This window comes from Diaporthe citri (assembly GCF_014595645.1).
Source record: "Diaporthe citri strain NFHF-8-4 chromosome Unknown scaffold_14, whole genome shotgun sequence".
NCBI classification, from domain to species: domain Eukaryota; kingdom Fungi; phylum Ascomycota; class Sordariomycetes; order Diaporthales; family Diaporthaceae; genus Diaporthe; species Diaporthe citri.
The window spans coordinates 193,421-217,316 of NW_025064859.1; the positions used below are offsets into that span (position 1 = coordinate 193,421).

At 51.8% G+C, this 23,896-nt stretch overlaps 8 protein-coding genes across 8 annotated transcripts; 3 read left to right on the forward strand and 5 right to left on the reverse strand.

The window, feature by feature from the left end:
• Window positions 1-94: 94 nt before the first annotated feature.
• On the reverse strand, window positions 95-5,266 carry INS49_005008 (uncharacterized protein; the record flags this gene model as incomplete). The annotated part of the gene is made up of 6 exons (XM_043165795.1): window positions 95-531; window positions 1,199-1,711; window positions 2,668-3,294; window positions 3,366-3,500; window positions 3,569-3,637; window positions 4,663-5,266. 6 exons carry the CDS (start codon window positions 5,264-5,266, stop codon window positions 95-97), a joined length of 2,385 nt encoding a protein of 794 aa, XP_043017558.1.
• Window positions 5,267-5,546: 280 nt separating this feature from the next.
• Window positions 5,547-6,278, reverse strand: INS49_005009 (uncharacterized protein; the record flags this gene model as incomplete). Its single annotated transcript, XM_043165796.1, has 1 exon — window positions 5,547-6,278. The coding sequence occupies one exon, from the start codon at window positions 6,276-6,278 to the stop codon at window positions 5,547-5,549; it is 732 nt and encodes a 243-aa protein (XP_043017559.1).
• Window positions 6,279-7,657: 1,379 nt separating this feature from the next.
• Window positions 7,658-8,191, reverse strand: INS49_005010 (uncharacterized protein; the record flags this gene model as incomplete). The annotated part of the gene is made up of 2 exons (XM_043165797.1): window positions 7,658-8,002; window positions 8,129-8,191. The coding sequence occupies 2 exons, from the start codon at window positions 8,189-8,191 to the stop codon at window positions 7,658-7,660; spliced, it is 408 nt and encodes a 135-aa protein (XP_043017560.1).
• A 178-nt stretch (window positions 8,192-8,369) lies between these two features.
• INS49_005011 (uncharacterized protein) lies at window positions 8,370-9,035 on the reverse strand (the record flags this gene model as incomplete). The annotated part of the gene is made up of 1 exon (XM_043165798.1): window positions 8,370-9,035. One exon carries the CDS (start codon window positions 9,033-9,035, stop codon window positions 8,370-8,372), a length of 666 nt encoding a protein of 221 aa, XP_043017561.1.
• Window positions 9,036-11,874: 2,839 nt separating this feature from the next.
• On the forward strand, window positions 11,875-15,003 carry INS49_005012 (uncharacterized protein; the record flags this gene model as incomplete). Its single annotated transcript, XM_043165799.1, has 5 exons — window positions 11,875-12,628; window positions 12,729-13,182; window positions 13,686-13,977; window positions 14,123-14,458; window positions 14,527-15,003. The coding sequence occupies 5 exons, from the start codon at window positions 11,875-11,877 to the stop codon at window positions 15,001-15,003; spliced, it is 2,313 nt and encodes a 770-aa protein (XP_043017562.1).
• A 636-nt stretch (window positions 15,004-15,639) lies between these two features.
• On the forward strand, window positions 15,640-16,390 carry INS49_005013 (uncharacterized protein; the record flags this gene model as incomplete). Its single annotated transcript, XM_043165800.1, has 2 exons — window positions 15,640-15,880; window positions 15,942-16,390. 2 exons carry the CDS (start codon window positions 15,640-15,642, stop codon window positions 16,388-16,390), a joined length of 690 nt encoding a protein of 229 aa, XP_043017563.1.
• Window positions 16,391-18,039: 1,649 nt separating this feature from the next.
• INS49_005014 (uncharacterized protein) lies at window positions 18,040-19,271 on the reverse strand (the record flags this gene model as incomplete). Its single annotated transcript, XM_043165801.1, has 3 exons — window positions 18,040-18,207; window positions 18,262-19,200; window positions 19,269-19,271. The coding sequence occupies 3 exons, from the start codon at window positions 19,269-19,271 to the stop codon at window positions 18,040-18,042; spliced, it is 1,110 nt and encodes a 369-aa protein (XP_043017564.1).
• Window positions 19,272-20,812: 1,541 nt separating this feature from the next.
• INS49_005015 (uncharacterized protein) lies at window positions 20,813-22,252 on the forward strand (the record flags this gene model as incomplete). The annotated part of the gene is made up of 4 exons (XM_043165802.1): window positions 20,813-21,319; window positions 21,385-21,632; window positions 21,703-22,090; window positions 22,151-22,252. 4 exons carry the CDS (start codon window positions 20,813-20,815, stop codon window positions 22,250-22,252), a joined length of 1,245 nt encoding a protein of 414 aa, XP_043017565.1.
• Between the last annotated feature and the right edge of the window lie 1,644 nt (window positions 22,253-23,896).

Sequence of the window (23,896 nt, forward strand, 5' to 3'; positions counted from 1 at the left end):
TATCATGTGAACATCATGTCCAACAGCATTTGGGAGCCGGTATGTAGAAAGGAAATATAGCCCTGAATGTTGATTTCTGCCAACTATATGTGCTTTATGTCAAGTACGACGCGTTCCTGGCATCTGCAATAACGCTATTGTCGACGAACTGCGCGATAATGTCTCTTGTCATGGGCTGCCTCTGGTTCTGCGAGGCAACATAAATATCCTCATCCACCATGTAGTCGATCAGGTTGCTGTCCATGTCCACGCCCAGCGTGCCGGCCCACTTGTGTACCGGCCAAACGGCCTGCACCGTGGCGGCATCCATGCCCACCGCCTGGGCCACAAACTGGTACACCTTCTCGGGCGTGTTCTTGAAGGCGTCGATAGCCTGATCCAAAGCCCGGATGAACTCGACAATGGCCCTGCGTGACGTAGGGTCGTTGAGCTTGTCGGTCGTTGTGAAAAGGGAGTAGATTTCCCGGAACACGGTCGCGTTCTGGAAGAAGATGGCGTTGTCCCCCAGCACCTGCCCGCCCAGCTCCGGCGCTGGTTCCCAGATCCCGAAGGCATCGATGGGAGTCAGCGTACGCCCACCCAGCTTCTACAGTACGCCCACCCAGCTTCCAGCGTTGGCCCACCCAGTACAAGGAAATTGGTTGCACGCGCTATAAAATATTAATACTGCAGGGTTATTAATAAAGCATAGCTATAGCTATCCTAAAGGGGTCCTATAACTACCTTAAAGGGGTCCCATAGCTACCCCTTTATTTGCAACTTAAAAGTTACTTCTACCCTTTGCCGCCCTTTGCCGCCCTTTACGGCCCTCTGCGCCCCTTTAAGCGCTCTACGGCCCTTTAGGCGCTCTGCAGCCCTCTAGGCGCTTTGGGGGCTCTGGGGGCTCTGGGGGCTCTGGGGGCTCTGGGCGCTCTGCAGCCCTCTAGGCGCTCTGGGGGCTTTAGGCGCTCTGGGGCCCTCTGGGCGCTCTAGGGCCCTCTGGGGGCTCTGGGGGCTTTGGGGGCTCTGGGGGCTCTGGGGCCCTCTAGGGGCTCTGGGGCCCTCTGGGCTTTTTAGGCTTGTATTTTTAAAGTATTGCTTAAATTGAAAAATAGCTACCCTGGCTTATTAAAAACCTCGCAGTATTTGCATTTTAATGCGGATGCAGCTAATTTTCCTTATACTAGGTGGGCCAACGCTGGAAGCTGGGTGGGCGTACTGTAGAAGCTGGGTGGGCGTACGCTGACTCCATCGATGGTCTTGGCTTGGATTTGCGCCGGGAGGGTGCCGGCGCCACACGGCGCCTTCATGCAAACGTTGCCTGACACCACCGTGTACTCCGAGTCCTTAACACCCGCCGAATTCAGCAGCTTGCTGATGAAGTATTTCGCCGACGAGCCCGACATGGTACCGATTCGTTTGCCCCTCAGATCCGCAAGTGTGTTTATACCGGCCGCCTTGTTTGCCACGACCCGATACGGCACGTCTACGATCGTGTAGATCATGCGAATGTTCTTGTGTGTCCCGTACTGGATCAGCCCTTGATAATCAGCGTTGGCACCGAGGTCCACGGTCTTGTCCGATGGCAAGCTAGCGACGCCGCCACTGACGATCGAGGCCTGGCCCTCGTAGAAATTCTTGATCGCATATGGCAGAGGTGTGTGCTCAATCACCTGCAGAGAGGCAGCGATCTTGATTGCGAGAGCCGGCCCGAAAAGGACCACACGGCCGGCTAGGTGAAGAAGTGTCGATCTCATGGTCACGAACTCGCTGGTTTCTTTCGACTAGGACTTGAGATGCCGTTACAACTGACCTCAATCTCGAGTGCTTTTGGCGACACTTTTAAAACTACACAATTGTGACCTCTCTTTCACGTGTTTCCAAAAGCCTAATAGCTCTACCATACTTATCGACCTGACGCAATGTGGTAGTATTGTTAATTTCTATCTTGGGGCACGACTTCTACCGTCAATTTGCCAGCGGGGTCTGCAGCATGTCGTGAGACAGCTCCGACCTATCGCGACACATTTCCTGGCAGCCGCCATCAGCCGGGAATTTGACTCAATTCCCGGACTAGCGTTCGGAAGGCATTGTTTTTTTTGTTGTAGGCAGAGTGATATGGAGATCACTCCGTTTGATTAAGCTGCCAGTAGGCCGGCTGTTGCGAAGCTTAGGCATGCCGTGTTGCCACACAAGGCGAGTCCTGAGTGCCTCGCGTCGGTACTCCACTTCCGGCCAGAACGATTCCTCCTTTGCGATATTACGGCTATGGGAATTGTCTATTTCATGTATGAAATTATTGAGATTGTTTAAGGCATTGCATTGAGACTTGGTTTCCGAAAATTACAGTATATTGGCCTTTCACAGGCTGGTCAGAGCTTCCAATGCTGTAAGAGAAAGGAATGTGTGCTCATGTGAAGATGGGCTGCCAAAAAAATAAAAAAATAAAAAGAAATACCATAAGACGGAAGCAGCGCTGACCCAACTTCCTACCTCTCCATGATCATGCCAGAGGATGCTGGTGTGGCCTCCACCGCAATTAAGTGGCTTAGTGAGCAGCCTGTCATAGTCTGCTCCAACTGAAATTCCTTCCCTGTCCGTGAAATGATGCACTAAGTTTTCCAAGTGTTGTCATGAATTCTCCCATCGCTTTGTTCCTAAATGACCAGTCTCTTCCACCATAGTTACCATCAATTTTGTATTCCAGAATCAGCGTGCGAAGGTATCGGAAATCGGTGGGGGCACACCAGTAGATGTTTTCCAGGAACTCAATGGTCATCCGAATTGTCTGGGCACAACTTCGAGGATCGGAAATGAGATATCCGTCGACTTGGTCTCCTCTCCATTCTGATTGTTCGTTGGCAAGGGGTTCCGCACGATGCAGTTGTAAATCGACGAAGAGGACCAAGGTCTTTAGCGTAGCAGGAAGCACGTCGCTTGAATCGTACATCGAGACCTCATCGGACTCCATGAATAGCCGTAGCGGGATTCTCAGTGTCTCCAAGTTTGGAAGTACGCAGAGATTAGATGGCTCGCCCGATTGGCCCCATAGCTCACGGTATTGCTGAAAGCGGTCGCCCCAAGTATTCCTGGCTTGAATGTCGATGTTCAAGTGACGAAGGGACCGCATCTGGCGTAGCTCCCACCATGACAGTAGATCAGTTCTCGACCAATGCTGGACTGCGTACCAGGTGGACAGCGGCGAGAGGTCGGTAAAGGAAAATCCGATCGCACCGACCTTCTTCCAGTCTACTGGCCATGAGCCCCGCAGATCAAGACTTGTGACAGCCTTGCCAAGGGGGTGGATTCCCTGGCCTAGTATCGGTTATAGGCAGGCATCAGGCTCTTAAGTATCTCAAAGGTGATCTCGTTGGGTACAGGCAGACCGGATGAGGCTGGCGCATCCATTCTCGCGTCGCCTTGTACACCGAGTGTTTCCATGGTTCCTCTTGGGTCCGGGAAATGGGCGTTGTGGTGGTGCCCAGCCATATTGCACTTGAGCACGTTGGTATTTTCGATGGCTGGGGAGTCTTTGATGTCAAGTTTTCTGTGAATGATGGCCTTCAAATCAAGTGTAATTGCTACTTACTGTTGTGTGGATGTTCTTCGTGGTGGACGCCTGGGTTCCGTGCAGGAGAGCTACCGCAGACTGAGCTCTCTGTGTGAGAATACGTTCGTTAGCAACGTATTGGCAGGGCCGGATGTGTGTGGGATCGGAAAAGATGAATCTTCGACAGCTCCAGCACAGCGACTTGGGCGTGGAGGAACGTAGATAGCAGGCATATGGGTGTTGAAGATTAGGAAAGTGTGCTAGCTGTCTCTTGCCATTTTATATCACAACGCATTGTTGTTGGAACTGTATGCCACTCAACCATAGTGACACTCCAAGTTGCATGACTTGAAATTGACGGTCGCTGGCACACTTATACCAACGTGACCCACTGGATCTCTGACTGAAGTTAGCATTTCATTCAATGGCAGCAATTGCGCGGGTTTAGGAACCCGCATGCAAAAAGCCCATGCTATAAGACACGAGATCTAAGGTAGCCCTTTTCCTACTGGCTTCTTCGATCAAATAACATTCAAGTGGCCATAGTTTACATGGGACACTCCTCTTCTGTAGAAATTGGTCGCTGAGCCTCAAATTAGCTATGGATGCTGTTGATCGACCTTGGTCTCAGCAGGGTGCGATGCTATTTGTGCCCCTTGCCCAATGTCGCCCGATCCTTTCAGCCTTCATTTGCCCTGATATCTGCGTCGTAACGGTAGCTGATTCACCGGCATGTCCAGGAAAATGTAGCAACACTCTCCCTTCTCGGTTTTCAGATCATGGGTCTGGCTTCCCAGACTAAAGTTTATCAGGAAGTCATCCAGATGTTATGGTGCAAAAGACCATTTGGGATCACTTTCGACCCTGCTGCCAGTGGAAGAAGAGATCACTGTATTTCTTCAGCTCAATCACTTCGAAAGTGACATCCACGTTCTTGAAGGCGAGCTTGAGGATGTCGAACCGGTCTTAGAAAGGGGAAACGATGCCTTCGGCCTTGGATGTGTAGTCCATATCTGGTCTAAGTGCCTGGATCCTCCTATGCATGGGGCAGCACAGCGGTAATAATCCATCACAAGGTGGTATGTTGTGCGAAGTATCCTGATATTCCGGACTTAAAGGGTCAACCAGCTGACTGCCGAGGGATAATTGTCTCCGCTGTATGCCAGTGAGCCGAGTGACTGCCCAAATGTAATCCACCTGTCGAAGACCAGGGAACTCGGTTGGGCAGATACTCGTCAGCTCCTCCATGAACCCGAGAGCCGCGACGCGAGGTTGAAACGGAGCTTCGTTGAGTGGAATACGACTCCAGAAGCCATTTCCGCTTTGGTCATCGACTAGAATGTGGAAAGACATGAGTGAGCGAGGGAGAACCTCCGTGGGAGAGACTGTCAGATGACCAGTGGTCGAGCCGTCCGGGGAGGCGAAGACGTTGATGAGCACTGAAATGGAGGTAAGATTACAAAGCTTCTTGAGGGTGAGGAAGTTGTAAGGACCCAGGAAGTCTCTGGTGAAATCTGGATCTCCAACGTCATCATGATGGTCGTGGGGGATGAAAACGAGTGTGTTCAGACTCTTCAGCTTTTCGAAGCTGTCTGACAGGTAGCGTTTCTCGAACTGGTCAGCGTCCATTTGTATGTTGCTGGCTGCCTCTGCCCTCTCCTGACTATCCCTACTAGCTCCCAGGCGCCTTTGGAAGAAAAGGACCTCGAGGACCGGGCACATATTGACGAAATCCATGATATCTGTCGGATTGCTGTGGCTCTCTCTCAGGACCACAGACTTTATTTGCTCGTAACGATGTGCGTTGACCAATGCTGAAAGGGCCAGTCAGTGCAGGATCTCAAGAGACAGGAACAAAAGGTTTGTGGCAACCCGCTAGAAAGCAAATTCTAACGGACTTGATGGGAATCGTAACTGGCATTGGGGGGCATGAGGGGAGGTGCCGAGACTTATGCTCAAGGACCGGCACACCGTTTGTTGGAGACCCTGTGGGCTGAACAGAAGGGTGAAAGGTGCCTCAGACCCCACTGTCCTCAATACATTCCAGGCTTGACAGGGGAGACAGATGCAGGAAAGGCTTGAAAACCTCAGGGTAGACCATGGCACGGTTCCACCAGTGTTGTAGGTGTGCATCGTTGATAAGTCGAACTTGCTCCAGCCGTGGCAAGATGGCAATGATAGAGCCACTATGCTGCGACCGTGTGATGGCCCCCGAGAGTCCGTGAATGAATCGGTGATATGGGCTCATTGTTGACCTGCTGCTTTGTCCCTGGCCCACCATCATCATGGTCAGTTTTCTGAGGCCAGCTGACCGCCTGAGCAGCTTAGAGTAGAAGTACCAGAGCCGCTCGAAGTCAAATGTCTTGATCAATGTGTAAGAAGGGTTACTGGGTCCACGCAAGTCGCTTGGGACAAGCAAGTTCAGCTCCACCATGTGTTGCCCAAGCTCAGGCTTCTTCTCGAGTGTACGGCACAGGCTTCTCAGACTTCGATAGGTAAGAATAGAAATTTCTCGATACAGCTCTTGTCTCGCAACTGGCTCCATGCGCTTGGATACCAAGCACAGGCTCCAGGCCACGCAAGGCGTGTTTTCGGCTTCGCCATTCCGAATGATGTCGATGAGCACCTCATCTGGGAGGGACTCCAGGCTGCTGCGTTCAAGGGTGGTTGAAGTGCTCGACTGCGGGGCGCGGTCGAGTGGAGACTTGTCTGGGCTCTCGGCCGCGATGGAGGGCGAGTCTGGATTCATTGTGTCTGGTTCAGGACGAGGCTGTCGAATTGAATGCCTGCGTTTGCGTTAGTGCGGCTCTTGCTCGTCTGTGCCAAGATGTCGGCGGAGGTCATCTGATCAAGCTCACTTTCGCGCTTTCACTGAATATACAGTTGCTTTGGGCCTTGAAGGTCACGAAAGAACAACTTTAGAAGACATTACGTCGAGACTCTCAAGAAAGGGGAGCTTGCACCTGTGGTTTGTGGGTACTTACTGACACAGTCGCTGGCCAAGAAAACTTTCGTGTGATTGGGGAGGCGTAGTGCTCTTCTCCTCGTGGAGTCTTGTGGCCTCTCGTTGTAAGGAAAGACCGAGAAGACCTTGATGATGGGGTTGGTTGCTTTGTGGCTTGTTGACAACTTGTGGAAGGAACTGCAATGGGGCTGGCGTTGACGGCAGAGACGCGTCCCTCCTAGGAGACAATGCAGCCCCGCAATGGTGGCCCAGGCTTTTCTTTTCATTTTCCTTGTAATCGTTCGTTCCTCCACACCCTCACAGCTGTTAGGCAGACGTGGGCAACCTGCAGGGGAATAGATCCTTGGTGGCACGTCCCCTGGTGCCGATGACAATTACAATGACTACTGAGTCTCACGCTTGGGATTTGTGATGTTTAAGATGCGATCACATGAAGAAGACCTTGATAGAGAAATACATGTCTTTGCTGGATCTGTCATTATTTCGAAGAAGGTAGCTAGACTGGCCTGCGATCATCCTTGTCCTGAAGCTGCCAGTCAACGGAAAGACAGGCTTGTCCAATATTTGCCAGAAGAGACCCCAAAGCCTTAAAATGCATTAGAACGGTCGAGTTGGACGCCTAGATGGCCCCCCTTGAGCAAATGTGTCTCGGTGGCTCTTGAAATTTCCTCACGCCCAGGCTATTCACCCACCACTCCTGCAATGCGACTGTCCCATCCAATCCTCATTGAGTTGTGGAAGTCCAAAGAGGTGGTTTATTTCCATCGAAGGTAGCCTCCCTCTTGAAGAAGGAACTGGACTTGATGTCTCAAAAATGAGGCACGAATGGCTTGGAGGCGGGAAAGGGTTGCATCTTCGGCTGCCTCATCGTCTTGGCTCCCTTGGACAGCACACGAAAAGGGGTTGCCGCAGCTCGAGCTTCCGAAACTGTATGCCACACTCTCAAGATGGGGGAAGCAGGGTAAGTCATCTCTGAGCGACTCGAGAAATGTAAGGGCTGCATCCACGGAGTCCCAACAGACTTCTTTCTGGTGTAACGATCTCCGTCGGCCTCCGCAGGTGAGTTACGCCAGGAGCACCAGACTCTTCAATGACTGTGGCAGGGCCTTTTGAGGAACAGCTGCAGTTCCACCAAGAGCTAACCGGCCTATATGAGCGAACATTTAGAAGGGAACTTCAAGATGTTGCAGAATTGACATCTGCGCCAGATTGAGCACATTGCCGGGGCCGAGGGATGCAGTGACATCGTCATAGTCGTAGAAATACAAATCGGGGTACACGTGGATTTTGAGGGTCCGGAGGGCAGTCAATTTCCTGAGTTTGGTTGATAGCGCTCCGCGCCTGCCACGTGCGATGTAATTCGCCAGTCTTCCGTGACCAAAAACTTCATTTTCAACTGAAAGAATCTCGAGGCATGGGAAAAGCTGAGCAATGTCCTCCATGTCGTACTGACATGCTTGGCTACCCATCAGTTCCAGTGTTATGATATTTCGGCGCACCCTGTTGACCTGTTCCGTCAGCATATGCAATACGGACTCAAAATGCTGGTATTTGTCATTGAATAACGAGGGAGATGAATAGGAACAATTTCATGACCACATAGGCAAAGGAAACATTACTGGGGTCCCACTCACTGTGAAGATGTACCTCAGGCTCATACGGCTCAGCACGCGGTGATAGGCGGCACCAATTGCCATCGTCTCCAAGGCTTCGGACTGTTCTCAGGCTAGGGAGGTCCAGGAAAGGCTCAAAAGCCTCGACACTCATGCCTCCGGCATGACACCACAAGGTCAGGGTCTTCAAACGTGGGAGAAACACTGCAGCTTGTCTGTCCGCAGTGGATCGAATTGCACTGCTGACATGGTTGAAGAATGCTTAGTGATTCTCGTGACGGGACAAGCCACGGCTCTCCACGTCGCCTTGGTCAGAATTGCTGTCCAGGTCTTCGTCAGGGTTGACACTGATCTCCAGCGAGGACAAGTTGACGGCCTGAGAAAGGAGCTTGTAGCACAGGATGCCAATCTTGTCGCAATCCTCCGTAGTACTGTTTGACATATCAAGTCCGCACTGGCCAGTTTGCTGGTAGCAGTCGTCCTGGAGCGTTTTTCGTTCAGCTGCATCGAGTTCGATCACGTCGAGGTCGATGTCGAGATCAATTGCCTTTATTTGTCCACCGAGATGCTGAGCCCCAGCAATGGTACGGTAGAGCCTGATCAGCGTGCCTGGGCGATCTATGTATATCTCCTTGGACAGATAGGGCCGTGCGATGAGGTCAATTCGCTTCGAGACCAAACAGAGGCTGTAGAAGGCAATAGTATCGTAGGCGGGCTCGTCCGTGGAGTCTTTCTCGCAGACGAGATGCTCGAAAATGCCTATCAGAAGTTCGTCGGGCAAGGCCTCAAGGAGACTGCTGTCGGCATTCGGAGGCTGCGCCATGTTTCGTGGGTTGCCGTGCTCGAAGCTGTCGCGAGTGCAGTCGTTGAGAGTGGCGGTGTCGGCTTGAAGCTCGTTGCCGTTGCCAACAGATGCGATCGGTGGCATTTTGGCGGTAGGTGTGGTTCAATGAGTTGGTTCAGACGGAAACAAAAGGTTTGTGGTTTTCAAGTTGCGTGATGTTTTGAAGTCTGTTTCGCCGAGTGGTCAAAGGGCTGTGGAGACTTGGATGCAGAGGTGGCTTGGAGGCTAGCATTAGGAAGGGAAACAGGCAATGCAATGACCCCACAACGGGATCATGTAGAAGTCTCTGCAGGGGCCACTGAACCAAAGCGATGTAATTCTTGACTGGTTGAATAGCAGTGAATCACATTGAAGTTGGGTGTCTGCAACTGTTTTGTGTGGCCCTGAAGCAGACGCTGAGCGACAGCAACCAGAGCTTCAGCACGGCAGCATCACTTCTCAACCCCTAAGTAAAGAAACTTTCTCATTTCATTATAGACGCAATCAGTGTATCGCATCATCGTGCAACCCAAGTCTTTTCTTTGGCTTTGTGCAATGCAGCACCCTTTGGACTTTATCCCTTGCCTCTAGCTTGAACTGCTATTGCCTGTCTTTGATCAGTTATTTGTCCCCCAGAGAAACTGCTATCGCATAACCTGGGTATTTTGGTGCAGATGTCTCTGCATTAAGCCCTTGGACTTCTGTGATCAGCCTCACTTCCACTCCTCTTGTGGCCTCCGTGCTTCATGCCCAAGTGCGCCAAGTGCGCCAACACTCAGGACATTCAAGACTCTCATACGCCACGCTAAACCGTATCTGTTGCTGCTGAAGTGATGCCTGAATCTGCTCAAGATGTTGATAAGAATCATCCCCGACACCAAAAAGGTCAATTCCCTCGAAGTCGCCCACAAGTATTGCCGCTTCCTCATGGGGAAACAAGACACGGTGAACCTTTCTGTTGTAGCAACACACAACCTCTTGAAGGTAGGGGAAAGCGTCGTGTCCGAGATGCGAGAGCGCCTCCATGAACTCAAGGATTGTTGAACTTGGCGGACAAGCATAACTGCGCGGGCCTGGGTTGTCGTCATCGGCTTGGTTCCGTTGGCAATACATGTCGACTTTGAAAGTCAACCGTTTCAATGAAATCGGAAAGACATCCACGAGGCAATCAAATCGATTGTGACCGGTTCCTTGGTAATCCTCGACCAACATTTGGAGAGGGATCTTGAGAGTCTCGAGATTGGGCAGCAATGCTAGAAGTGGGTTGATTGTTGCTGTCATCCAATTCTCCTCAGTGTCGTAATGTCCCAGATCAAGCGACAGAGTCTGGAGATTCTTCATTTGCGTAAGAGCTTCACGGAGACAATGAATACCCTCGCCGAGCGTCCGTTCCTGTTCTTTCCGTAAGAGATCAGAATGAGAGAACGGCCACAAGCCCCGAGGACTCGATATATTCAAGACCTCGATGTTCCCAAATAAGACACCAAGAGCGCGAAGGTCGTAAGCATTAAATGTGGCCTGTCCCAAGTCGGCCACCCTAACATTCTTGAAAGCACAGTCTGCAGTGAAACGTCAGCCGCGGTTAAGAAATGCCACATCCTGCGACAAACCTGATTCAGTGGGGTTTGAGACTTCATTCTTGAATACAGACCAAAGGCCATTGTCTCGGAAGGTTGTGACTTTTCTCAAAGTGTGAATTCGTAGTATGGGTTCACAGATGGCGATGTCAAATAAGTTGCCGTAGTCATTTGGATCGCCAAGAAGTTGCAACGTAGTCAGCCGAGGGAGGAACTCCGAACCTTCTCCTGTGAGTGAAGTCTGTATCGCATGCCTCACTTTCTGGAAAAATGGCTGGTACATGTAGATAGCCATTCCGCCGTCAAGTCCATCTTCTCGTCTGCAGAATGACTGACGAGTGGTCGGCTGGATTCTGATGACCAGTTGGTGAACTTTCGGTGTCCTACGAAGGATCTCGAAGTAACAACATGAGATGATTTGGTCGCAACAGTGATGGATGAAGCTTTGAGGATCACTGTCACCGAACTCGTGGTCCCAGCCCGTGAGAAGGCTTTGGCACTGGGGAGAACGTGGAGGCAAGAAATCCCAAAGTCCCACTTTTTTGGACAGGATCTCGAAACTAATCTGTCTGATGTAGCACCCCAGTTGGGCATTCGCTACCAAGGTCTCGTACAATCGCAGCAACGTCGCAGGAGAGCTGACGGTGATAGTGCGAAAGAGGAGGGGTCTTGCGATGGCATCGACTTGCTTGGATATCAGGCAAAGAGTGCGCATGTTCGTGTGGGCGCTTCGATTCGCCTCGAGTGAATCGTCGTCATGGAGATGATAGAAGGACTGTAAATCTTTCTGCGAGAGCTGCTCGAAGATCCTTTCGAGCACCTCGGTAGGCATCAGCTCGAGCTTGCTTTCGCCTGGAGGGCAAGGCAAGCATTGACTCCGAGGAGTTGGCGAGTCGGGGGGATCCGCCATCTTCTGGGGCTCTGATGTGGGCATCTGTCGTGTTGGAATGGAAAGAGATGAAGTAATAGCTCCCTTTTGATTGCCTCCCTTTTGTTTCGTTGGGAAGGGTTGGCAGGGTTTTGATGTCATGTGGTGTTTAGGTGAGGAAGCCTGGACCTTCCCATCAAAGTTGGGATGAATGGCAGACCATTGTTGGGCACCTTCTTGAAGAGCTTGAATAGCCACAGACTGAAAACAATACCAGGCCCCACCGACTGTGTCCGTTTGTCTCCAAGGTTCAGAATGGGCCACTGAACTGAATGTGGTCTGCTTCTACTGCTACATGTAATTACCTCCACCTTCCCTTCACCTTCTTGGGCCCTCTATCAACCACACCTCCGAGAGCTTTCGTCCACCTGGCCGCGAGACGACTTTCCCCCATCTACCTGACGTCTTTCTTTTTGTAAACTTACCGATTTCAATGACGATGGCTACTTTCGTCGATCACTACGCCGTCCTTGGCGTCAAGTCCACTGCAAACCTCTCCTCCATCAAGAAAGCCTACCGCCAACTGGCCCTCCAACACCATCCTGACAAGGCAGCGCCTGATGGAAAAGTCGATGCAGCCAAGTTCATCAGCGCGCAGGCCGCCTACGAAATCCTTGTCGACGTTAGCAGGCGCAAAGCCTACGACATTCAGTACGATAAGCGCTCCAAGGCTGCCCACGCCACAAGACTTGCGCACAAGCAAGCCACACGTCTCGCTCGATTTTACCAGCGAGAGACAGATGGCAGCTATGGCGGTGGATACGGGCGCGATGAGATGGGCGGCGACGAGGAGGATGAGGTCGTGGAGGACTATCCATCCGACACCCCGACCGACCCAGGCTCCGAGTGCGAAGACACAGGCGTCTACGAGGACGGCTACGCAGACCCCCACTACAAGCCCTACCGCAACTCGAACGACGTAGTCTATGGAAGCTTCTACAGCTGCGGCATCTATGTGGGGGACCCCGACTTCGACTCCACCGACTCCCACTACCAATTCCCTGACGACCTTGCGGACGGCTTTTCGCCCGCGCAGGGCTGCGACGACGAGGGGGACACCATCAGCGAGTTCGACAGCGACGAAGAGAGCCCTGCGCCGTGCATCTCCCACCCATTGACCGAGGCGTTCGACGCGTTCGCCAACATGAGCAAGTCGCACTACCTTGAGGAGAAAGTCCTCGGCCGATACTACAGTAAGCACAAGTCTTTTCTTTCTTCTACTGAGTTTCAGAACGTTCCAGAATGCATACCGTTCAGGCTCCGTAGCAAATTGCTAATAAAAACACAAAACAGAGGGCGCACTGTACGATCTGCAGAGAAAGAAGACCGAGTGCAACAACATCGGCGCGCAGCTCGTGGACATCGCGGTGCGCGTGCGCAAGAGAGTCTCCAGCATGCCTGCGGGGAGTTTCAAGCTCGGGGAATTCGAGGAGGCGCTGTCGCGGAAGCTGGGGGCGGCTCGACGCGCCCTGGACGATGTTCGAGCGTCCCTCGAGGCCTCTCTCAGGGTCATGCGCGTCGAGCACCAGCCCCAGTTCTGGCGGCTCATGAACAAGCGGACCTGGAGCGTCCTCGAGACCATCGAGAGAAGCGCCACGCACATGGAGAAGATGAAGGAGGCGCTGTCTGACTTGGAGGAGATCGTCATCAAGTTGGAGGGGTGGCCCAACGAGGAGCTGGGCAAGGTCAAGGGCTACCTGGGCAGCTTCATGCATGAGTTTCGCGACTGGCAGAAGGAGATCACGTCGTCAGCTCAATGCTGTTATTGGGGGGGGGGGGGGAAAGGCGAAGGCAACAACTGCTAAGTACCCTGGAACTGATTCAAGACTCATTACCTGGTGTTTCTGGACTTGTTAATTACGATTGCCTGATGCACTCCTCAGGCAAGCAGTACGAGGGCAGTTATCACGACAGTGGGTTCCATAGCACATTTGCTGTCTCCCTAGGTACTGAGTAGGATGAAAAGAAAGTTTCATGGCGTCTGAGAATTGTGGCCGCATGTCCAACTGTGCTTCCCTTCGTCAGCTTTGGGTTCCTTGTGGGATGACCCACGGCGGTTGCCTAACGGTCCAGCAAATCATGCCCGTGAGAGGCGCATGCGGCTTGGCACATTTTTGCCGCCCTCCGCTTTCGCCCTGCTCACGCCCACCGACTTTTCCATTTCAACGAGCAGGGAACAGAGAATATTTGCGGTATGTTCTGGTCAAATGAACAACACTGCATGCCTCCCTCCCAACCCACACCGCAAAGGGCCATGGAAAGTCAGCGCTCCAGCCTAGGCCTGCTAGACGAAGAGCACATGGCCATATTTCGCAACGCGCTGGGAAACCTATTGCTCACCGAAGCCTCGGAATCCACATACGCAGAGATAGTTGACGGCCTACCAACTCTAGACCCTTGGAATGAGTTTCACTTTTGGGCTCCAGTCGCGGGCAACCCCATAAGGGAACTGGAGCACAAGGAACTCTGTGCCGGATCCCGCGAGAAAGCCCAAAAGCTTCGTTCAGAATTTGACGTATATATCTTGCTCTTCCCTTCTCAGGTATGTCAGATGCAGATTTTAAGTATACAGGAGGCCGGAGGAAATGTTTCGATGAACAGTTTTGTTCTGCCAATCTGCTTGTACAATCAAAAAAACGCCATCCCCAGCGAAGGAAAACAAAAAGGTTAACGCCCTGTTATCATAGCTGCTCCGAGACTTTCAGGATGCACGCCCAGGAACAAAAGAGCATGCATTGAGCCTCATAGAGCTACTGGCGAGATCTTGTCACCAGCTCGCTGTTTTCATCTTCCAATTAGATGACGGCGTCCATAAGCACGCTTTGTATGAAGCCTGGCGCGATGCTCCGAATGTCGACCCGCTAAAGCGCGTGTCTAAGAAGCCGCCCTCTGCTTTCTCGAATGCAGTGTATCATTTCTATGAACAGTACCCAAATGGTCTCGCCGATGTGGTAGGATACTGGGCGGAATCGAAAATCTTCGGTGGAGTCGTTGTTTTTGACCGGGGACCTTCTGGCATTGAGGTGAGTCATCCACTTCTACAGCAACAATTGTCCCTGTTTGCACACTCATAATCCCAGTTGACTAACAGAGGCTTTATCTCGACCACCAGCGCCGCGAGATGTACTTGCATGGTTGCTCTATTCATAGCCCGTTCACCCTATTTCCCCCAACCGACGATCAATTTGAGTCATTGGTCCGTTTCTTAATGTCTCCTCTTCAGGACGGGCCCACGGCCGATCAAAAACCAAGCAGCCGTTCGGTGCAGCTCCCTATCAAGGCGTCGTCTCTCAACGGTTGGCGATACCATCCAGATGGCGCTATGTGTCGTTTCAACATCTTCCGCGATCGCTATGAGAGGCTAGAGCCGCCGACCAAACGCTGGAGTAATTCTATTCTCAGTGGAACGAATTGGCCTGAGACTGGGTACGAAATGACGCTCATGTTGTTGGACATAGATCGCAGGAACGGGAAGCCGGTAGACGAGGCGGTGGTCGCTGAAGCTCAGGCAGGGATAAAGAGGATCACCCCGTCATCTCCTATTTGGCCAGACGGTGGAAGCACCTAATCGGTCTGCCTAGATAGCCAAATCTTCATCTCAGGGGTATACTTGGATGCCTAATCGAATCCCGAGGAAGAACATGTGGGACACAAGAAGATGGGCCGGGGGCCTATTGACGCTGGTTTCATGAGGCTCAATGATGTCAAATAACTCTCAAAATGGGTAGCCTTGGTTGCGGACACCGTCAGCCAAGCGGTGCCACGGCATGGGGGATAGATAGGTCCGCTCAAAATAAGGAGCAAAGGATCCAGTGGGTTAGCATTTTTGCCTTCAAATGGGTAGCTCCTCGCCTGCAGAAGACCCTGTAAGCAGCCTTCAGGTGTGAATAGAATGTGGCATACAGTAGCGCTGTGCACAGTCAGCCAACCCACGTACAGAAACAGGGTTGAGCGCGCAAATCGATAGGTGGCGTTCAGCGGTCGCAAACCGCGCAACCATCCGTGTCTGTCTTTGAAACGGAAAGAGGGGAACTTCTATGCTGCTTATGTACGAATTTGAGTTCATGGAGCTTCGCTGTAGCAGAGGTTGGCCACTGATACCCAGCAACGGAACGAAATAAGGCGCATCGAAACTGTAGAGAGAGGTTCACAAAGATTCCAGCTCGGACGGCAACGAACCACGAAGGACCGACACAAGCAAGTCATGGCCCCTTTCGATTTCCAGAATTTGCAACTTCACCGGCAGCAGATTCGCCTGTTCCATTTGCAGCCAGGCGAATTTCATGATCCTATCTCAGCCACCCTGTCCATTGCATACCTTGGCGACTGTCCGAAGTACGAAGCGCTCTCGTATGTCTGGGGAGATCCAAATGTCTGCTTTGACATCACTGTGGGCGGGCATACCGTGCCAGTGACGATAAACTCGTGGGCCGCCCTCCGTCGTCGTGAGTCTCAAGCAGTTCTTGATTCCAAGCTGTCCATTGGCGCTGACCATGAGCAACCCAGTCCGCGGCGTCCGTGAGGAGAGGGTGCTCTGGATCGATTCACACGGCATCAAGCAGTCGGATGGAATCGAAAAGACGTATCAAGTAGGCCTAATGACCGAGATCTACAGGAATACCTGGCGAGGTCTAGCCTGGCTAGGGGAATTCGAGGAGGATGCAGTTCTGAAGCCTGGGATGGATTTGGAATCCTATCAAGACTCCGGAGTGACGATGGACAAAAACCATGCGCAACTGGCTTTTCGATTCATGGACAAGCTGTCGAAGTTGTCGACGGATGGACACTTCACCATTGAAACAGAGAATGTACTCCCTGGATGGGTGAGCGTCACTCGACCAGAAGTGACTACAATCCACAGGTTGGTGAACTTGAGATACTTCACCCGTATCTGGACCGTCCAGGAATTTGTTCTCCCACCACGCGTGGAATTGGTTCTCGGTAACGCCACTTGAGAAGAAGCGTTGGTCTCATTGGAGTCTAAACCTGAGCAGGACATGTGGAAACATGATCCACTGTTTGGGCGATGCTGCGAGACCGTCGCTACCAAATTACCCGACTTCCCAGCTTTGCTTCTTCATTTTTTCGACCAAATGCCTTCCTTAAGAAAGACAAAGCGGCGGCTGCCACTCCGTCTCGGCTATTCTATCAGCCGTTTCCGATATCGAGATCGCGCAGACCCTAAAGACAAGGTATTTGGATTGCTTGGTCTTAACTATCTCTCGGCAAGGCAGCTGGTGGACTACACATTTGAAAAGAAGCAGGTCTACACAAAATGCGTCCGCCACGACCTTGTGGCAACAAGCTCTCTCGATGCGCTCAAGAGGTTACCAGAACGCAGTCGGGACTCATGTTTACCATCCTGGGTGCCTGACCTGGAGGCGGCAGTTTGGGATGACCCGAGGCTCAATATGCTCACGACGGAGCTCAGATACATAATTGATTGTAAGCTGTCATGTGCACTGCGTATGCCTGAAGATGGGCCGACTACAACATTATACCCAGTGCCGTCCTTTGACAATGTTTCTTGAGACTGGCACTTGATCAACTTGTTTCTTCCAAGAGTCTGTCCTCCGGATCGAAAAACTCCAGTTGTCTCGGCACAACTCATCACCTATATCCTGCTGCATCCAGAAGGACGCTGCTCTCGTGTCTGGGACATATCTGAAAGTCGCAAGACGTGTAGCCCCTCCGCGCGGCCTTTGTTTACCCGCTCAGGGTTGTCTGGACTACAATATCACTAGTGGTGATGATTAGGAACGCAAATATTGCGGTACAGTTATAGTATTATGACCTGTTCGTCCGGAATATCCATCTCTAATGCCTCTCCGTCCATGATGCCATGTACATACGTATGCCCAACAAAGGTGTGAGATCCCCTTGTCCCTTCTACCTCTGGTAAATCACGTAAAAGAAAAGGTACACTACCTCCAAATAGCACATACACTATATCTCCGACTCGCGTGTCTTCCGGGCCAATTCCTATGTAACCTTGTTGAGAAACAAAAAAAGTTTTCGTTGGATTGATAACACTACCGTAGGCCCCGTCAGCCAACTTCTTATTTACTCCTTCTTCATCTCCTTCCGTAATTCTCTTGGCGCGGCCATCCAGATCCCTGGGCACATGTAAGTCGCATGTGCATGTGCGCCAGAAGGCCTCCGTATATGTCCCGCCGCTGGGGTAGCTGCCCAGATCCAGCAAGGGGTCCGTATCGATCATGGCGCGCCAGTCTGCTCGAACCTTCGGCATCAGCAGCGAGTCGCCCGTACTTAGCCAGACCATTGGCGGAGGCCCGTTGTAAATACGTCTGATGCTGTCCACCCTTCGCCCACCAAGGTGCAACTCGTCTTCCCTGCTAGGGCCCAGCTCCATGCTCCGCTGCGTTCCAGCCCTGAAGAGCGGAATACAATGTTAATAGATGTGAGAGAGTTTTAGGTGCATGTTCTTATAGCTAGGCTACTGAAGAAAAAGGCACCCGGAATTGGCCGCATGAACGGGCCTGGATTACCGTTGCACCGCTTCTGTTGTATGCCATCCATCATTTAGGCGTGTTAGCCGTACTTTCCGGCCACATCATAGCCCTCCTCCCTCGAGCCCACGCCTTCAAGTCTTGGGCTCAACATCTTTCTCCACCTTGTCACCGTTTTCGCCTCTTGCGACCTTGTCGCCCTTGCCGCCCATGTCGCCCATGTCGCAGTTCATGACAATCCAAGGATGTTGTTGAACCTTCTCGAGGGGCAGTCTTCGCTGGGGGTCGACGACGAGTAGCTTCTGTCATGTAAGTACTTAGTTGATTAGGGATGGCAAGGGCACAAGGGAACCTACCTTCTGGATGAGATCTTTGGCCTCATCGCTGACAAACGAGGGTATGGTCATATCAGCCCTCGCGATTCTTCGGGTTGTCATGACAAAACTATCCTCAAACGGCGCCTCGCCCACCAAGAATTCATACATCAATACACCCAGAGACCAGAGATCAACCTTTTCGTCATAGGAATTATCCATACTCCCTGAAGTAACCATCTCTGGTGGCAGGTAGTCGAGGGTGCCGCAGTATGTATTCCGGCGTTTGCCAGGTGCATGTACACTCCAGCCAAAGTCCGAGATTTTAACCTCACCGTGGAGACCAACAAGGATATTTTCGGGCTTGATATCGCGGTGGATAACATTTTTGCGGTGCAGGTGAATGAGTGCGCTTGTCATCTGCGCGATATACTGTGCTGCCTTCTGCTCATGAAATCGGGTTACTTTTTGTAGGTGTTTGTATAATTCACCTTGGCCAGCGTATTCAAGGATGAGGAAGACACGCTTGGTATCATGAAAGTGGCCATATAGCTTTAGGATGTTGGGGTGGCATAGGTTGCTCTGTATCTCGATCTCCCGCCGCACCTGTTTCTCCACGCGGGCTTGTTGGAGTTCGCTCTTGTGTAGGACTTTCAATGCGCAAATGAATTTATGCTGCCGCTCCCGCGCCAGGTACACGCGGCCGAACTTGCCTTTGCCGAGGGGCTTGCCGATCTCGAACATGCCCAAGTGGAAGGTCTGTATGGCCGGCTGGTTGACGAGTGTATCTGTCGTGTCATGCTTTTTGGTGGCTTCGTTTGATTGCTCCTTGCCAGAGGCCGTTTTCGAGGGAGGGGGTGCAGGTTTCTGAGTCTTCCGCAGCGATGGTATCGACGAGTTATCCATGCGATTCTGAAGGGCAAATTTGAGAAGTTTCGGACGGAATGAACCAGATGAGAGCGATGGCTTGGTGGACGTGGTCTACCGGAAGATTAGCTATGGCACACGGGTTGAGCACGTCATGTTTGCCTTGGACTTCTGGGGCTGACCATCAGCCATTTGGCCGTCGACGGCCAATCGTTCCATCTGAGCCTCTAAAGGTATGGTGGACATGGTTGCAGTTGTTTTTTGTGGCTTCCGTAGGGTAAAGACGAGCAAATGTGGTGAGCAATGGTCAAAGTAGGGTGTAAGGTGTATGGTGCGTGGTGCGAGGAGGCTATTAGTGAAATTCTGGGATTGGGTTGTTTGGATGGCAGCACATTTACTAGTTGCTGGGCAACCTGGGCGTTGTGGGGCCTGTCTTCAACGTTACCCCTGCGACAGCCGACCACAACACCATGCTTGTGGATTCCGGAGCGTTGCTTACATAAGCAACTTGGCAGCTGCCCCCTGGCCAACAAAACACCACGCCGTCAGCTGCCCACCAGCCGCACTGATACGTAGGTTGGGCTGAGATACGTATTAAGATTATTATTAGGAGTAATAAAAGTTAAACATTTAGGGGTATATAATGTTCAGCTTATATTATAGCTAAGATGAAAATGATGTTTATCTTACCTTTTGATCATGAAAGCCATAGAGTCAAACATTGTGAAGAAAAGAGAGTAACTATTTAATTAACTAGCTACTGTGACTAGTCGTAGGCCCAAGTCTTGGCTGTTAAATCCAAGGTACGCCCCAGTCCTCAGGCAACAAAGGCAGGTCACGGGAGAGTAATGACTACCTCTGTAGTTATGAAGTCGGGTAGGTGGCTGGCGTGGAAGAGTGTCTAGTCCCAACAGAAGAGCGATGACTGGTCAGGGGCAGTTTGCGTGGCCTTGGTCCCGGGAGGGATGACTGGTCAGGACTCGGAGGGCTCGCGCGGCCCTTGCAGCTGTTACTTGGCAATATTACCTCGCTTAGCCAATCAGCGTTTGAGCTTTAAGTTCCATGTGGCAGTATTGTCATGTCATTTTTTCCGTTCACAAACTATTCTAGATGAATAGCACAATTTACGTACTGTTATTCCAACAATGAGGATCTAGTCGGGTGACCGGTATCCATTCAGGTTGCTTGGTTGTCCAGTGAGAATTAGCGGTGGGTTACATGAGGATACCCGTTTCCCCGCAAAATGCCAAGTATCATCGCATGCGCCCTAAATTATTTATCCGTCCAATAACCCAGCACGGGCCCTGATGATCTGGATACAAACACCCTTTTCCGATGAAAGGCGCGCAGTACTGATGGGACTCAACGGGCTATCTCAAAAGCGAGGGTCCTTTTCCGATCCCCAACACTCACCGATCTCGTGGCCGAAGTTCCAATCATGTTGTACGAGTCTGTATAAGTGGAACCGACGCACAACTTGACCATGAGTGCTACGAGAGTTGCAAGAGCCGAGGGATTTAGTCGAGTGGGGGAATGGAGAGGAGAAGTGCTTGGCTGGCATGCACTACGTTGGCATTATTTGCTCGGGTACAGAGCAGATATCGTCGAATTTTCCGTCAGAAATGAGACAGGCTGGCACGAACGCGGTTGATATAAAAGCTGGAGTGTGGCACAAGGCGATGTCATCCTGAGCTTTGTTGTATTAGCCAGAGAGACATTGTTCGTCATGAAGTCCTTTCTTGTTACCCTGGCACTCGCTAACACCGCCCTGGGAGCATCTAACGTGTCCCTCCCCAATGGCTGGTTCACGATCCCTCCCGCCTCAAAGATCTCCCCAGGCTCTTTCCACGGGCAGCCTCGCTACTTGACATGGATGGTCGACAGCCAGATCAAGCACGGCATCGAGCCCACGCACGCCTACACCGTATCCGCGCTGCTTTCTGCCGTGAAGCTCGCCTACGACCGGACCCAAGATGATAAATATGCCGCATACATTGAGAAGCACGTAGACATCCAGCTCTACCCAGGCTATAACGGCAACATCTTGATGTACAACAACAGCAACTCCATCGATGACATTCGTTTCGGGCATTCATTTCTTGACATGTACAACATATCCGGTGGAGAGGAGATCTACAAAACTGCGGCGAAGGTCCTGAAAGACCAGATCGACCGCAGTCGCCGCACGCCAGATGGTGGATTTTACCATCGTTACCCCGACTATGTCGATCAGGTACGTTGGCGCAGCTATGACTGCAGACCCGCAATGAACTGGCTATTCAACTAAAACATATGCAGATGTGGCTCGACGGGATTTACATGCTAGACGTCTTTTATGCGCGGTGGACCTATGAGTTCGAACCTGATAACACCACGGCGTGGGACGACATCGCGCTCCAGTTTGATCTCATCGATGCGGGAACGACGGTCGATCGGGAGCGCACAAATGGGCTTCCACTCCACGGATTCGACGTTTCAAAAAAGCAGACGTGGGCCGATCCCGAAACGGGTGCATCGCCTCACGTCTGGGGCCGTGCTGTTGGATGGTGAGTGTTTGATTTTCCCTTGTCGTGGAAGTTTAATTCCGTGCAGGCTTACAACGGTGCAACGCGACAGGTACATCATGGCCCTCGTAGACACACTTGACTACTTCCCGGAACAGCACCCCGGCAGAGAAAGACTCCTGTCCTACCTGCAAAGCCTTGCAGACGCTGTCGTGGCGTCACAAGATAAGGTCTACAAGGGCTGGTATAACATCATGGACCCAGGTCTAGAGTCCCGCTCAGGCAACTACATCGAAAGCTCCGGTTCGGCAATGTTTGTGTACGGCCTATTCAAGGCTCTGCGACTCGGGCACATCTCCGGGGAGCAGTACGAGGCCGCGGCGACGAGCGGATGGGACCTTATGACTGGCACTTTCGCTGAGAAGACGGAGAGCGATGGGGCTTTGGTATGGGGCTGGACAGTTCAGACGGGGAGTTTGAGCTCCAATGGAACCTTCGAGGTAAGTCCTTCTGCCGACTTGTGGACGACATGAGAGGAGCGTCTACTGACGCATGTGCAGTATTATGCCAGCATTCCTCTATTCGAGAATGACCTTAAAGGTGTAGCGCCTTTCATTTTCTCTGCATATGAGTATGAACTCTATATTGAGGGGAAGGAGTGAAAAAATACAATGACCTTCTCATCACTGAATGGAGTAGAGGCATAGATATTCATAGGATTACAGGAGCCAACCCAGGATGAATGTGAGAGAATATGTATGAGCCAAGCTTTTGTCCTCGCACCAATCTTCGAGATTTCAACGAATAATTGACAGAAGTCAAGTCAATAAGTACAGCCAGAATTGATAAACAGTATTCGAAACAAGTGGAGCATTAAGTGCCCAGGCGGACTGGGCCGAGTAGCCAACATTTATGGCGATTCGAGAATGCCATTATCACTATCCGACAGAGTTAGCATAGTGGCAGCTCGTCCAGATCAACGAGTGCAACCCAAGAAAGGAACGATCTGTTTCGGGCAGAAGTCCCTAGGGTTTGGGAGAGGTGCTAGAAAAGTGCGTTTTCTCATATTGTGTAGTTTTTAGTGCCACTACATGATCCTTGATTCCGGAGGAAGCACTTAAGGCATAGGCCTGCGTATCACAAGGATATTAATGTGTGAGAATGCATCAGGTGGGAAACGTTCATTAGCGGCACACGCTTCACGGCAGCCCGATTAGAGCCTGACTGTCTTGATTTCGCGCTACGCCAAGAAGATGTTTCATTTCGCCCAAGTCATGAGGGCAAGAACTTCGATGTCGAGTACAATGCAGCCACGCTCTGGTATACAAGATGATTCGTTCGTAGTACGAGCATGTAAAGCAACATTGCGTCAGGCAACAGTCAAATGTCGCCCTTAGCTTGGGTGTCACATCAGTATCATCGCAAACGACTCCTCCCCATCAACCAGAGACACAGCCTCTTGGGCAACGAGCACCGTGGGTTGGAATCACCCCGGGGCGCAAAGAGATCACCTATGCCGCGCCACACAAGGCTACTGCAGCATGCTTAGCGAGGTCTACGTGGACGAGTCGGACGTCACCCAGCCGCCACAACCTGAGAAGGCTCAACACCATTACAGCTGACAACCTGTGCTACTCGGTGGAGACCGGCGAGGCGGTTAGGCTGCTTCGATACCTGTCCTCCCATCACTGCCCAGGTGGCGAACGGGGCGCTGATCAGTACGCCCTGAAGGAGCACTACCCGCGTTATGCCAGCATTTGAAGGCGGTCATCTCGGTGCCATCTGACTACAGGGCGGAGAGGCAGCGTCCTTCAACACCATTCAAGACAAAGATGCTCAGGAATGACTCAGGACTGTGGGGAATATTGAGATTCATCCTCGACTTATACGGCTACGGGTTTCTCGGTCTCTCAAAAACTGCATTGGAATCCATTGGCTGCGATGCAATATCCTTGGTAGGCAGTCTGACTAACCTACTCAACGTTATTGGAATACAAAGGAGAAACAGGTAAGTCTAGAGTGTAATTAGATGGTCAGTGTAGACCTCTGTCTGCCACTTTGAGTTCTGTACGGTGGGTATTTTAATGGACTTCAACAGCTGCTCAAGCAACTCTTGTCTTGCCTTGAGCGGGTAGTCAGCCTCTGGGCTTGGGGTTCTCAAGGCTCAGGTACAATCCCGGCACCGGGGCGGAGTAGCCTACTGGCCTCTAAGCCAACACATGGCAATGCAGCCCTACCCGCCTACGGCAGCATGAAGTCCCCATGCACCCCTCCTGCACAGTGAAGGACTATACAGTACACCATGT